This window comes from Falco biarmicus, chromosome 2 (assembly GCF_023638135.1).
Source record: "Falco biarmicus isolate bFalBia1 chromosome 2, bFalBia1.pri, whole genome shotgun sequence".
In the NCBI taxonomy this organism is placed as follows: Eukaryota; Metazoa; Chordata; class Aves; order Falconiformes; family Falconidae; genus Falco; species Falco biarmicus.
Genome location: NC_079289.1, coordinates 57,265,960 through 57,281,238, shown reverse-complemented (window position 1 = coordinate 57,281,238; position 15,279 = coordinate 57,265,960). Strand labels below are relative to the sequence as shown.

The window sequence follows — 15,279 nt, the reverse complement described above, 5'->3', positions numbered from 1 at the left end:
ACGTTGAACTCTTGTTAATGGAAGTTTTAAGTCACCCCTGTGATGAAGCGTTTCTTAAAACGTAAGGAAAAGCATCTAAACATTGTAGACTTAGTGCTGCCAACCTTCTGAGTTGGGCCACCAGCTCATCCAAAATACGGTGCTGGCCAACGTTAAAGGCAGGTAAGCAAAACGGGTGTTTCGCTGCTGGCTGCGCCTGTTGCTCTGTGTACTGAGCACCAGGGGAGAGGGACAGACTGAAATTCCAACAAGAAACTGGAAGTCACACTAGGATGCGTAGCAGGCAGGATGACAACTTGGGGCTTCAGTAGTACCCCGGCGATTCAGATGCTGAAACACTCTACGAATTCATCACAAATAGCTGCGGTTGTTGTAGCATACAGGTTTTCTTTCAAGTTTGTAAAACGAACAGCAGAATGTCACCACAGCCTTTAATTTCTTCTTGTACATACCATTCACAGTACATTAACAGCCCAAATAATATTGCACTGGATTATTTTAAAAATTTTTCATCTTGCAAGTAGTATTCACTTTTCAAAGCCACCAGATGAACAATTTGGTCAACTTTCCACTAAGAAAATGGTTAGGTAAGAATCCCATACTTATACCACAAGGATTTGTAACCCCAAAGGGACGTGAGAACAAGCTGTAAACTGTTTCCTTGTTAAAGATAGAAAATTAGTAATTTCTTGCTGATTAAATGTAGAAAGACTGGGAAAAAGAATGAAATCTGAAAGTTATCTCATTCCTGTGAGACTGCTTGCTGTATATATAATTATATTCTATACTGTGAAAGTCCATCTACATTTAAAAATCCAGCAGTCTACAGATTAACATGGTAAAAAAAAAATATATATTTTTATGAAAAGAGAAGAAATAGTGTGCCTCAGAGGGGAAAGTTTTCAGATTGTGAAGTAAATTGTTTTTTCTTTTAGGTGCAATCTTTGAGGCAACAAAATGTCTTTTGGCATTTGGCACTCTAATAAGGACAATATTTTAATACTGGCACAAGCTAAAAACAGCACAGAATGACAACACAAGACATGAAACAAACCGCAGCCACTGGGATGATGGTAAGCTAGTTCAAACACACAGAGAACTTAAAACATTTTGCAGAGGAATTGTGAAAGTTTCTGCAAAACCATACTTATTTTTGTCTTTTACCAAATTGTAAGTTTCCCTGAACTTGGAGGGAGAAAAGAGTTTAAAATGTCCTCTAGAAAAAACAGCAGCTGCTGGACAATTGACACGGCGGCTTGTTTAGCCATCAATAGGCATGAGGCTCTTTATGACTCAGAGCTCGAGTGCGTGAGGCAGAGCTGGTGGCACTTCGGATCACTTCCATCCATCTGTGAGGAGGCACGAGGAGAGACACAAACACAAGAACGGTCAGTTCCTAAGGAAGGATTCCTTGAAAGACAGTCTGTGCTACTAGTTTTACACAGGTTTTATCTCCAGTGCCTACAGCAGCATCCTGCTCGCTACTTTACTCCTAAGTCTGTCTGAAGGCCAGAGGCTCTAGATCCAAATGCCTGCCAAAGGCACAGATGAAAGGAGGTTTAGAGAGGATAAACAGGGGCAATGGGACCCAAAAGCCACAAACTTGGAAGTTATTTTACTTGTTCTGCAGACACCAAATCTGTTGGTTTTTTTTCTGGATGGCCCAAGTGATGAGCAGTTGAGACCAACCACGCTTAATTCTAGAGGGAAAAAATGTAATTTAGCTGCAGTTCCTACTTCCTTTTACTAGAACTGAGAAAGGGCTTTTGTGTTTTTTTCCTATTCTACACATTTATTTAATCACCTCTTTCCCACAATTTGCCTTATTTATAGTTTTAGGCTGACGTGGCTAAAACTTAGTAATAGCTTTCTTCAATAAGAGAGGACATTAAGATTTTTGACATGTTCAGGCTTCATATAAAAGAGCTAAATCGGTTCCCAGTACAAACAACCTCAGATCACAATTTAAGAGGAGTGCTGCCTGTTTCCTGGCTCTCTGTCAATCTGAAAATAAGTGGGAGGTATAAAAGTTGCATGCTGAAGTGGCACAAGTAGGTAGTATGAACAGCCGCTTCTGTGAAAAATTAGAATTCTATTTCAGGTATGGATTTACCATCCAGTTGTACTAGAGGGAATGAAGTTACTCTGAAGAGCTACTGAAGAGTCCTGTGAGCTGTTTACACGCTTCCTGAAGTGTGAGACCTGACGCTCCCTGTACAGCCAGCCTGATCAGTTCTGACTGGATGATTTCTGTACGTAGCACAGGTTTTGTAGCGATTCCCGTTACAGCTACCACATCATCAAAACCAGCCACTTGGTTCTAGCATTATCAGGCTTAAAATTCCTTTTAAAATTTTAAAGGGTTCTTTCTCCAATTGTGCTGAACTACTTGCCTGTATTACTAAAGAAACCTGGAATTTTACAAAATGCTGTCTCACAGAAGACTGACTTACCTTTCAAATGTGTATTCACTTTCAGCCCTGAAGTAGTACACGTGGGATTTGAAATGCAGCTTGAACACATAATCTTTGTGAATGTTTTCAGATTCAGAAGGAATTGTAAGTGAATATCCCAGTAAAGGAAGGCTGGCTAAGGGATGATTGTCCTGAAAAAAACCAATGGAAAATGCTGTGAGATCAAATGCCCCTGAGTAAAGAGAACACAGAAGTAAAACGGAAGACAGATGCACGCTCATTTAAAGGTCGTCATTGCATTTCCACGCATGCATGGAAAAATACCAGCTTTATACAATCGCAGCGAACTTAATTGTCTGGTAGTTTCAGCTTGCCGATCTTTACAGACCCTTCTTGTAAGGATCTGCCACAGGCTGATCTTACCGGTATTTCCTCGTATGAAAGGTGTCCCGAGATGTTGAACTTTAGCTGCTTTCAAATTGATGAACATAAAGCTCCATTGTTTGGCATCAACGGAGCGCCACATGTGTTCATCCTAGGCTTGCAAATTCCTACTCCTTTAGAAATTTATCAGCCACTCTGCAGCATTTACTGCTTAAGTCCTTACACTTCTGGCATAGGACGTGTGAACAAATCGTTTCTTTATCCTGCTTATACGTAGAATGTCCTACAATTAATTTTTTTTTTTTAAGTGCAGAAACTATAGTTAAAGGTTTCTATAGAAATAGAAACATGATGTAGCAACTGGATTTATTTTTTGCGTATGGCCTGCTCAAACACAGAGATTCAAAAGTCCAACAGATTCTAGATTCTAGACAGAACCCCCCCTACTTTTGCAGTGGGATGTTGGCTGCTGTTCTCTCTTGTTTGACTTAAAGATCAGTAATGGTAAACAAAATGTATAAGTCACTAGTATGTTTTTTAACTGTGACAATCTCAGAATTTGTACAAGAGAAACCTCTTGTTTAAACTCGTGCCACAATTTCTGAGCAGTAGCAGTATCTGTTTTACTTTTAGGGATGATATGTACTGTTGAAAGTTTCAGGAAACAAGCACGTGTTCTTCAGTTGACAAGTGATCAGACGGAGAACATGCTCTGCTCCGTGTTCCAGTGGCAGTAAAGGCTGGGTAGGCATGACCAGCGCCTCTGCTTCTCTTGCCTACAGCATCCCTGACTGATGTCCGCTTTTCTCTCCGTTACTGCCTTGAAAAAACAAAAGGTTTTCTCCAGCCACACATACTTATGCAGCCTGTTACCTGGTGCGATTTATAGAAGAACATACAGAAGTTGGTGAACACCACCCAGAGCTTCTGCCACCCATTGCTGTTCTTGAATTTTCTTAGGAGATTTCCAGACAGCTGGTTCTGAAACAGATCAAAGGTAGCCAAATGAAACAGTGAAAGATCCCCGCAGTTTAATTAACGTAAGAAAAATTATCTGCTCTTAATCTGGTTGTATGTGACCTTCTTGTATGTGAAAATGTTGTGGTTGAATGGACATATTTTTCTTCTGCATTTTTCTATTACAAAGTAGTACTTTGTGTAACACACTATTTTGTTTGTACCTGGGTACTTCCAAAAACTTCAGGCTGCTACACTAATTATTTTTCTTAAATTGAGGTGGCTTTTAGTAATATATTACTAAACATCAGTCTTCTTGTGCTAGTCTGTCTTTGTTCTTTTCAAATGGTACTTAAATAGAATGAAAACAGAAAGTCTGACATGAATTTGTGATGTAAAGGAAAATTATGACATACTTCAGAATTGCAGATAGAGACTGAGTGCTCAGTCCCCAGTGAGTTCACTTGGTAACTTTTCAAAGATTTCAAAAGCAAGGACTGTTAACCTTACTCTTAAGCCAGAGTTTGGGTATTTTAAACAAAAAGGAGGAGGCAGCCATAACCAAGTACGAGTATTTATAATGGCTGGCTGAAGAAGCTGCTCTTCACATAGTGAAGATGTAAAGTCCAGTATCATTGTGCCTTGCAAATGAAGGGGAGCTCTCAGTGAATTATTCCTTACTTCCCATTCCTTGTTGACTGTAAAGGCTCTCACCTGGATCAAAATAGCTGTTTACGTCATTCTCTTTATATACTGCAAAAGCTAATAATTTAACCTGTAAAGTTTAATAGTCAAAGATGTATCTACTACAAATAAAATATTCTTGAAAACGTTCTGTTTTCACCAGTCTTGGATATACATTCGAGCCTTTGCTTTACATCATCCCATTCTCTGATATCTGGACTGCTGCCTCCTTGCCCTAAGTTACAGGTGTACTCCTTAATTTTCTGTTACCTCATTACTCTGGAGGATATCATAAAAGGACAGGCTTTGCATTCGGTACCAGCAGACATATGAAATGGAAACAGGCCGCTGATCACTGATCAGTCCAGCAGGTAGGGAAGTACAGTCACTGACAGAGAGAGGATCTTCTACCACGAGAGAGACAGAAAGGAGGGAGAGACACAAAGAAAATAAACGATAATGCTGAAGTGAGAGCCACCAACAGAATGATGTGAGCATGAGCGTAACCTGCCACGCATGGAAGAGCAGCGGAGCTGAAGATGTTTTCACAGAACAACGTATGTCTCCAGGGTGTGTTTGGTCTTTGCTGCTTTGGTTGCATTCACTTGAACAAAAATGGAATAATGAGCACAGATCTCCGACCAAAAGATTTGCCTAACTAAATGTTTTAATTGTTAGAATTAGTCACTGGTTTAAGTTTTATATCTATTTATAGTAAGCCCTCTGCTTAAGTGAAAAATACAAGACCTTGTTTCCACGCTGAACTATTCCTCCCTTGCAGGATATGAGGGTATAAAAAGCAAAAAATGCACCTGCATGGGATCGAAATGAGGCTCTACAGTCAAGTGTTTTCTAGTACAGAATAATTTCCTTCTGTCGTATTTCAGCAAAAATCTCCTGTTTAAAAACAGGCAGTTACACAAGCTACGGATATGGTCTGTCCTTGCCTCTCTACATTCAGCATCAGTATGTCTTCTCTAGAGCAATGACGGCCTAATTAACGTCTGAGGACTGCCTTGTGAGTGCAAGTTGACTCAGCTTTAAGATGCCTTTAACTGTTTTCATTAACCATAAATTTCCATTTGATGAGTTCTGTGATAACGTACTCTGAGCTCCCTGGAGACTCCTGGGTGAAGGAAGGGCACCCTAAGCAGGCTCACCACCTCATCCTAAAACCTACACTGAACTAGGAGTCTTCTGTTTTAATCTTTGAAAAGTCAACGTCTGCATCTCATCTATGGAGTACAGAATTAATGAATGTGTATAAAATTGGCTTAGCTGTGATCAGGGGGGAAAAAAGGATTTTTATTTTGGGGTGGAAAACGCAAATAAAGAAAAAGCAGATGAGACTGAGCAATGAGACAAGGTTCCAGAAAAGATGGCTAGGTAAAGAAGGTACGTTAGTAATACACGTATTTTAAACTCTGGCTGCAGCAGCTAAAGACAATATCCTTTCAGCTCGAGCAATGACTTAATGCCTCTGTAACTTAAAGCATTAAGACAGTTTAACCTGCTGTAAATTTTAAAGGGCATCAGCATTTTTTTTGGACAGTTACTTCTATGACAATTACTGCTCGAACTGATTTTACAAAGATACGCTAAGGGAGCAAATAGATGTTTCTTGACTGATGATTTATGCCATCATTTGAGGATACGGGAGTCAGTTTAATAGGTGTGCCTGAAACTTCCTCAGAAGGAGACAATGGAATAGTGCGCTTATTAAGGAGGAGCAAAAAGGAAATTGTCATTCAAGAGCGAGTCTGGAAGCTGCAGTTCAGATTGTTCTGAGGCAGATACCTCCACAGCAATACTAAAGTCGATCATTGAAACACTGGTATTTCTGTGCCAGCAGACGTGCACCGTAGTGTTGCCACGGTGTGGTGACTGACGTTCGAGTGAGGTGCGGGATGCACTGAGGTCGTCCTCAGATTCCTGGTCTACAGTAGTTTCATCAGGAGACTCTATGAAATGCAGGGAAAAAGCATCTTTCTTCCTCTATGCAACAACATATATAATTGGAAAAATTAAACAAATCAATTCTGTCCACAATATTGTGAACTAATTTTAAAACACAATTTTAGAAATAATTTTGTGCTGATGTTAAGTAGAATTTTTTTTCCCACGTGTTTCTGAAAGTGTTAGAATCAAAGACTAACTACCGTGCTTTGTTGGTGCTTTTAATACCTTCCAAGGACAGGCACTGCTCAAATCTTGTTAAATAGTTCCTGGAATCATTATGCTTAAGTCACTTCTCTATTCAGTGAAATTTTCTGCTAACATCAACAAGAACGTTAAAATGGCACATATATATCTATATGTACATAAATCAACTTCAAACGTATCAGTTTGACCTGTGGCCAGCACTTTTCACCACTTTGCTTAGAAGCAATCACCAATCATACTGACAAAAGTGAGTAAAACCTGCTCTCTAGCCTTTACTTACTGTTGTCAGGCGGACTGCTGGCCAGTAACTCTGGGGCAGGGCCACTGCTTTTCTCTGCCAGGTCTATCGCCATCTGAATGTCCTCAGTCCATTTGTCCATTTCAGCGCGGGTACTAACAATGAAAATGCAGGTTTTATTCACTTTCATAAAGCCTGAAAGCAAACTCTTAAGAATCAGTCACAAGCTGGGCTTACTTGTAATTTAAATAAATAAATTCAGATACGAGATGCTCGTTTTTTTCCCCTAATAACTTAAAAGTTTTGGTTCCAACTTGTATAATTGCCACTGTTTTGTCCCATTCACCTTTTTTTTTTTTAAATTATTATTTCTAAGTGGATTTCACAGAATATACCTTTGAAATTGTTTTAGGAGCAAATCCAAACAAAATGACGCCTCTCTGCTTTTCTATCTGCCCCACTGTGAAAGCTGCAGAGAAATACAGTTTATACAGGCATGTTGTCTCTACTGAATTACCTTGCAGCAACAACGATGGACTGGTGTTGACCTCGTAGTGTTAGGCAATGAGGAACCCCCCATTCCTCTTCACTTTCTTCTATCTGAGAGATAAAAGCCCAAATGCAGTCAGATTGCAGGAAGTATGTATTTCTTAAGGTGAAACAGCGACCTGAACAAGCTCTTACCGTTGGGGAAAAGAAAACGAAGAGAAATGTTCACAAATAACAGTTTTGAGCTAGGTATTCAGAAAAAAAGTGGTGGCTGTTGGAAAAGCAGTAAGTTCTGCGGTAACCTCTTAAACCAAAAGCACGTCTTTGTCTGCTTTGTGTCAAAGAAAAAAAGGAAAATAGTGGTATTTTCATCAGAAGACTGATTCATCATACAAAAGGGTGTGTTAAGTCTGGGAGTGCTCTGAACACTGCAGCACCACACAGTTCTGTTGTGAACAAGTCTGTGCCAAATGAACACCAACAATTGAGTAGATTCCTAAAAGTGCTAGATAAAACTTGAAGCCTTGCAGATGTTTAGAGATATTCAGGTACTGTGGTAGTGATTACCTAACTCTGTTCTCAGGAAAGCAGTACGCAACAGATACAAACCCATGAGAAGTTCCAGTGAAAATAACAGGGGGAATGAAAGTGTTTTGAAACTAGCAAAAATATTTTTGAAATCATATAAGAAGATTTAAGTAGGTGCTATTGCCTTGAATTGGCTGTTTTCCAAAAGAATTGCAACGAGAGCTCCAAATGACATACTGCTGCCAGTTTCCCACTATTTTGGCTTTAAGATCCAGAGCTGAAAACATTAGGAAATGGTTTCTTTTTTATAGAAATTTTAGATTGTTGCTACTGTTCACTTGCCTTGCACGGTGTGTCTATAAGCAGTTGGTGATCAATTACTTGTAAAGAATCATGGTTAAATTTATGGCTTTAAAAAAATAAAGAATCCATGTCATGAGAAGTTTTGCAGTATGAGGAAGCTGCCCTGCAGAATGCCTCTTCCCCCCACCCCCTTTTGCTCTATAATCACCTTTGCATAGAATGCTGCATGAACACGTGCCGAACCCCACAGAGCCCGTTAGTGCAGAATGTAACCACAGCTTCTCTGAGTCAGAGAACAGCCTTTCGCTGCTGCTTTCAGTCCAGCAGAAATTCATCAAGCAATTAATATGGGAACATACACAGCCGGTTAAGCGTGAATCCCTGAAGCTCTCGCAATACTTACTGTCATGCTGTATAGTGGAAGATGCCCATGGACTTTAAACTGATTTGATGCTGTCAGGCCTCTACTTGTGTACAACAAGATATCATTAAACTAAAAAGCAAGAACAAGCATTATTAGAATGATGTCAACATGTACGTATGTAGAAAAAAAAATAATTCAGAATGGTAAATATGGGAAAGCTAGCCAGTACTCGCTATTTATATGGCAGTTCTCATGCATGGATCCAAAATACTGGTTTCCACAATAATATTGTGGCACCTAGTATTAACACCTGTTATTTTCCCTGCCTGCCTTCCCAGCTAGTCTCAGTCATGTTCCCACAATTTTCCGCCGTCTTTCTTCTGATGCCTTCTAACATTCCCTTTGTGATCTCTGGGTCAGAAGTAACAAGCCACAGCAGCAGCCAAACCAAGCAGTACCTTTCACACTCTGATGCACTTTGAAGCTATGGAAGGTAAGTGTGTTTCACCAACATTTTCTTCTGATTTGTGTGGAAAGATAAGCTAGCATGCTCAAGAGAGGTGTGTGTAACTTAACTCTTATGAAGTAAGTGGGTATCTATTACTCCCCATATTCAGAAGGAAGCTGGGAGACCTGTTTTAAGGTAGATGGCTTTAGGCTGGAAGTATCAAGGTTAAGAGACTGAGTATCTCGGCTTGTAGAGCTTCCTGCATGTAACAGCAGTTGTCGAAAGCATGTCAAGTGAGCGCCTGCATTTTGTTGCCATATATTTTCACTGTACCACCTGGGTCAAAGGATGTTTTTTCTCAAACCAGACGGCTGCATCAAGAAAATAACACTCTGTGGTATGAAACAGAGCTCTCACAGAGCCTTCTACAATCCAATAGCAATAATGCATGAAGCTATGTGGATCAGCCACTAGAGGGGGATTTAATTTTGCCAATGACGATGCATGTATTTGGAGTCCCAGAACATTGACCCAGGACTTCACTTCCAAAACGATTTTGGTGCTTGAGACAAACCAAAGGCTTCTTTGACAGCCTGAGGAACTGACTTGAGATTCTAGTCTCAGCTTTTTAATGTTTTATACAGATGTAATATCGAGGCATCGCCTGGTAACAAGTATTGTGGCATGTGAGAAAATACGCACCATATTCATTGGGCTTCCTCTTTAGTGCCTTTAAAGGCAGAGGATAACCCTACCCAGAAGATTTAGTGGTTATATCTTAGGCTCATTTGAAAGATTAAATGTCAAACATGTAAAACCTAGTACACTCACAAGCTTTTCTACAGACCCACTGTTGTTTTGCATACAAGCAACCAAGGAAGTATTTTCCTGCCACGCTGTACTGACTCTTTAATGTTGAACATTAAACGCAACTCTTTCAAAGGATGTCTAGTAGTTGTCTATAGGCACACTTCATGAAACTAAAGAGAAACTGTCTTCTTGCTTACCAGAAAGAACATCCGTTGCTGTAAACCTTTACCAGACAACTTACTAAGACTGCCCAGTCTAATGAACTCCTGTGGGAAACAAATACAAAACAAGTATGTATCTTCTGCAAAAATTTTGACCATTTTTTATTATGCAAACGTAAATATGACTCCTTTGTCACAGGACTCACTTGACTATCAGTCACTAAGACTTTTTGTTTTCTTGATTAAGTATGTTAAAAACCTTATTTATAGGATAGTTTCTTTCCACTTGTAACTGTCTTTTGTGATAAACTCCTCCACAGTCTTTCATTCTAAGGACATTCAGCTAAGGAACGCTGATTCCTGCAGACAGCTCCCTCTCTCATCAGTTCTGAATGAGTATTTTTCATAGTACAAATGATGGAAAAACTAGTGATAAGCTGGCCTTTGTGTTACTGGTTAGCCAGTGGTAAGTTTCTGTTGTGCATGTGGCATACATAGGTCTTCACCCAGGTGTAAAATCAGCTACGCAAATCAACATCGCCGTCAGCAGCAGAAAAAGGAGGAAATTTGTCTGGCAGCGCGAGTTATCCTAGTACCATCTATGTCATCTAATACAGTACATTAATTCAGATCAAACTGTTTAAGAATGTTTAGCAATGGAATTATAGGAAAAGTAACACATCTGAAGCTTTCAAAGTGCTGGATTTTCTGGGTTTACTGTGAACTGTACTGTAACTCACCCTTCTACTTACCTGAAACTTGTGAAAAACCCATTTTTCAGTCACTCTCTCCAGCTTCCACCAGGAGGTTTATATTTATTTATTACATTCTTTTAAGGCCATTCAATTCATAATTGTGCATGTAAAAGGCATATAAAGCATCAGAATCACCTGCAGCTTTGGAATAAACTGGCTGTCTTAAGATCAATCTGTTCAGAGGGACACTTTGGTTGCCTTAGTGTCGCTGTGATGTATCCAGTACCACTAGCTGCATTGCACAGGGGCTAAGGGGTGGAAAAAGTGCCTAGAGGTTCTCTCTCTATCATGGTAGGCTCATCGTACCGGAAAGGCCACTGGAAGCTATGTCGGCCACCAGAGAATATTAATCATAACTACTATTTATACGGCACTGCCTAATAGCCACTAGCAGGCTTAGTGCCACCATGGCAAGCGCTGTGCAAACACACGAATCAAGAGCTGCACTCACTGCGCTCTGCAAGCACGGCCGACCACGGGATTTTAATGTCCAATATAGGAACCAGCTCGGTGGCAGCAGAGACCTCACCGAAGAGGATGGCCGCCTGCAGCCTCCTTTAGCACACCTGAGTCACCAGCCTAACACGAGACTTCTCCTTTGAGACATGGAGTTCAGTCCCCTTTGGGTGACCCAGCTCACGGGTGACAGTGGCATTTGCCTCCCTGCCTGGTGTGTGCTGGCTCAGGGACTTCAGTCAGAGCCAGGAGAGTGGCCAAACGGCGGCAAGCAGCAACATTCTGGGCACATGCCAGAGCGTGGTGGCCAATGACTTTTGCCTTTGGCAGGCAAACACCCTCTGCCCCCCAACTGCTTTTTTTCTTGAACTTCCTCAGACAGAAAGACTGCTTGGCCTTTAAACAGAATAGGGTGGCAGAAACACCTGATGACAGCATTTAATTTCATGTGATAGAGAGATGCACAGGCTGTGAAATGTCCCAAGGGGCTTGCCAAGGAAGCGAATGTGCCGTGTGGATCACTGGAAGGAGGCATGAGCCGTGGCAGCTGCTTGGGAGACAGGGAAGAGGCAAAGTGAGGCAGCGGGGAACAGCCACAAATCCAGAAATAATTGTGCTCGGCACTGCCTTCCCAAGGGGACATCACCTTCAACCCCCTTTTTCTAAATGTCTGAATCCTTAAAACGAACTACACCCTAGAGAGCTCAGCCAGCTGCCTCTGTCACGACCCTGTGGTGGCACTAGACACGGCCATGGCATGGCAAGCAGACCCCAAGCTGTGGCTGTCACTGAGCCACGCTCTGGCCATCCCACAGGGGTGTGTCAGGGCTGGATGGCCGGGCTGCAGGGCAAGTTCAAGTGCTGCCATATTTGCAGCTTAATGCAAAACTCATCTTTTTTTTTTTTTTTTTCAGGCTATTTCTCAGAAACACATAAGGGGCAAGTGATGCATTTTTCCATGGCATTTCAGTTGCTGCAAGTAGTGTTTTTCCGAATTACACACAAAAGTCGGGGAGTGGGGAGGAAATTACAACAACAAACAACTCTCAACTTTGCACACACAGATAAGTGTGCCTAGAAAAGTAAAAAAAGCTACAAATATTACACTGAGGCTCATTTATTCTGAAATAAGCCTCACTTTTTTAAAAAAAAAAAACATGACAAATGAGAAAGAGATGTTGGTATTTCTATACCAGAATTTAGAGTGTTTATTTAAGGCAACACTTTTAACTAAATATAACTAAAAAATTATCACCTAACATTACCTGTAGACTAAAAAGACTGCTCATATCTGGGGCTGTAAGTTTCAAAGCTAGGCGTCATGAAAGGGCTGAAGGTCCTCCAGCATGAATTTCTTTCTTCCCTTTAATCTACCGTGCTCTAGCATTGAGGGTTGGAAAAAACAAAGGGCAGCAAGAAATGAGGGAGTGTGCAATTGCTCAAGCTCTGAATGCTGTGATAAATGCTAAGTTTTTTACCGCCTCTATTGTAACAGATGCTTGGAATTGCCTACAACCATCCAAACCTACACATAACATAAACCTAATATAATCAGTAAAAAGGTAATAAAGATGATTGCCTCCTCCTGCTTTAAAGGCTGCTGTGTTCTATGGTATTGTTACGTTTACATTTGAGAGTGTTTGGTGAGAGAAAACCATATGAGGAAACTCAGTTTCACAGCTGCTCCTGATAAATAGGTTTATAAAACATACCTAATGCTTTGAAATTGTACCAGACTTTGATCACAACTCTGCTACTTACCCTTCCTGGGATCACCAGATTGTCTATGCCTATCAAGTCTTTCTTGAGTTCGTGCAGCTTCTGGAAGTTCTCCATCTTTATCATATTGCCATGGAGCTGAGCCACCACTTCAGAAATCTCAGCCAAAGCAGCTAGATGGACAAAACCATAAAATGCTTATTAAAAATTTACAAGAATGTTCAAAAGAAAGATGGCTTTTGTCTGCAGCACCCAGATCATGAACATCACCTTTCCTGTATTACCCTTCTCCTTCAGAGTGTAAAGCTCCCCAGGCAGACTAAAAACCACAGACTCTGGACATCATCTTACAGAGGGGAAGGGAGAGGGTGGAGTGTCGTAATGAGGAGACAATCTATTTCCCCAACAAAAAGTGTGCTCTGTTTTAGCCCCAGGAACTTTGTAGGAATAATCGAGCCAACTCAGAACACCAATGAATGGGTTCTCCTAAAGGACTTAATTTTTTACCTCTCCAATTAATCTAGGGATCTTCTCTATGCTTGAACAAATCTAAACAAGCATTTTTCCCCCTGCCTGCAGCACACTGGGTCAGGTTCGTATTTGAAAACACCAGGACACGGCAGTGTCCTTTACTGTTACCATCTCAGATGGTAAGCACAGGAATTTGGGGGTTTGTCATCAGTCCCAGGAACGAGAACAACTAAAAGGGCTGCATGTTGCTGAGTTGCATCACGGCTCTACTTCATTCTCTCCAAAGACATTATCAACAATGGGTGACCTAACAGCTGGGAGTGATTTTCCTAAGGAAAATCTCCATTGTTGAGGAGGATTTTTGCTGTGTGAAGAAGGATCAGGTGGACCACAGGAGGAAGCAGACACTACAAAGTCCCACTCTGTGGCAGCAGAAGCCAAATCAAGTGCAGGGCTGCTTCCAATCTGCTTCCCACGTTCTGTCTTTTTGCTGTGTAAACGACGGAGTAAGTCAGTTCAGACTAAGCTGAAAATCACTTCACAACGTTATCTTTCCTGGGTGACCAGCTCATGGGCTGCCTCCCTGTGCCACCACGTATGTATGTGAACACCAGCCTTGACACTCCTGAATGAACAAGCAGTTTCTGAATGGGCCAAACAACCTGACTGAATTCAGTGCTAGAAGAGCAGTTTCAGCCACCTGTGTTTAAAAATATGGGCAAGGGAACCGTGACAGCGGTTCTTCCTTCCTACATCATTGCTCAGTGCACAGAGCACATCCACCTGCTAGTGGAAGACCTGTGCTCTGCTGGGATTTGCATCCACACCTTCCCTCTTTTTTTTTTTTTTTTTTGCTTCCTTTATACTCTGACCTTTAACAAAAATCTGCAAACACCTTAGTAAAAGACTGATCCCAGGCTGAGGGTGTCTGAGGCACACTGTTGCTCTCATGCTCTCTTATTTTCACCCCTGAATCCTGTGTTTGTATCCATTTCAAAAGTGGAGCAGGAATCAAACCTTCGTGGCTGCTGCACTGTCTGGGGAGGTGGGAATGGACACATCATCCTCATCACCTTGCCTTGGCTAAAAGGAACGAAGGGACCACTTGCTGCATTCCTTGAGATCATTCAGGCAGTAGCTACATTTAGGCAAACATCTGTGTCACGCAGCACTTCGGTGCCACAGACCTCTGTGGCATTTCCTATTGCTACAGGTCAAGTTACCTCTGTATTTTGTGCACTGCCTGCCCTGGGTCTCCTCACACGGCACCCAAGGGACCTTAGCCAGCTAACACCTTACAGCTGGGAGCAGTCACGCAGAGCATTGCTCCCTGCCCAAGTCCTTCCGTGGATCTGCACCGAGTGCTAACTGTATAGATAACACAGTTACCCTTAAATGTAAGATAGCTTACAGTGGGGGATGGGTAAGAAAGGAGGAAAACAAATCATCAGAAATAGCAGGCAGTGAGTTCAGACTACAGGAGGAAAATTTCTTCACATTTGGAAAATAAACCATGTTGGCAGCTTTGAGTTCCTGAAACAAATCAGGAAAACCGTAACAGAGCAAACCGCATACCTGGGAAACAAACCCAAATAACGTTAACTTAAGGACATAATAATAGCAGGCATACTGGGTCAGACCTAGAGTTCACCTGGGCCATCATTCTGTGTTCCCAGAGGATCTCTAGGGAAAGCTAGGAACAAGACAAGCACTCATGGTTTGTTCCCTGTGCCCTCTCCTAACCTCCCAACTGTTTTGCTCAAGCAATTTCCTGAACTGCGTGCCATCTCTGTGTGTTTAATAACCCCCAGCAGATTTCTCTTCCAAGTACTTGTCCAGCCTGTGACATAATGCATATATACAAGAGCAACCTCAATCCTACCATTTCTGGTCTTTCGAGCGCTAGATTTTGCAGCTCAATCCTCTTTCAATGTA

General features: G+C 41.5%; 1 protein-coding gene across 6 annotated transcripts in view; it reads right to left on the bottom strand.

Annotated features, from left to right (window-relative positions):
* Nucleotides 1-414: 414 nt before the first annotated feature.
* Nucleotides 415-15,279, bottom strand: part of FARP1 (FERM, ARH/RhoGEF and pleckstrin domain protein 1) — a 213,174-nt gene continuing 198,309 nt past the window's right edge. For 5 of the 6 annotated variants that reach the window (XM_056329829.1, XM_056329825.1, XM_056329827.1 and 2 more), the window contains 9 exons: nt 12,916-13,046; nt 9,980-10,048; nt 8,564-8,653; nt 7,358-7,440; nt 6,883-6,995; nt 6,237-6,400; nt 3,672-3,779; nt 2,454-2,605; nt 415-1,349 (listed from right to left, as the gene is read on the bottom strand). In XM_056329829.1, the coding sequence (XP_056185804.1) occupies nt 1,268-1,349; nt 2,454-2,605; nt 3,672-3,779; nt 6,237-6,400; nt 6,883-6,995; nt 7,358-7,440; nt 8,564-8,653; nt 9,980-10,048; nt 12,916-13,046 (992 nt within the window). In that variant the 3' untranslated portion in view covers nt 415-1,267. The other variant, XM_056329831.1, reaches the window with a different exon arrangement.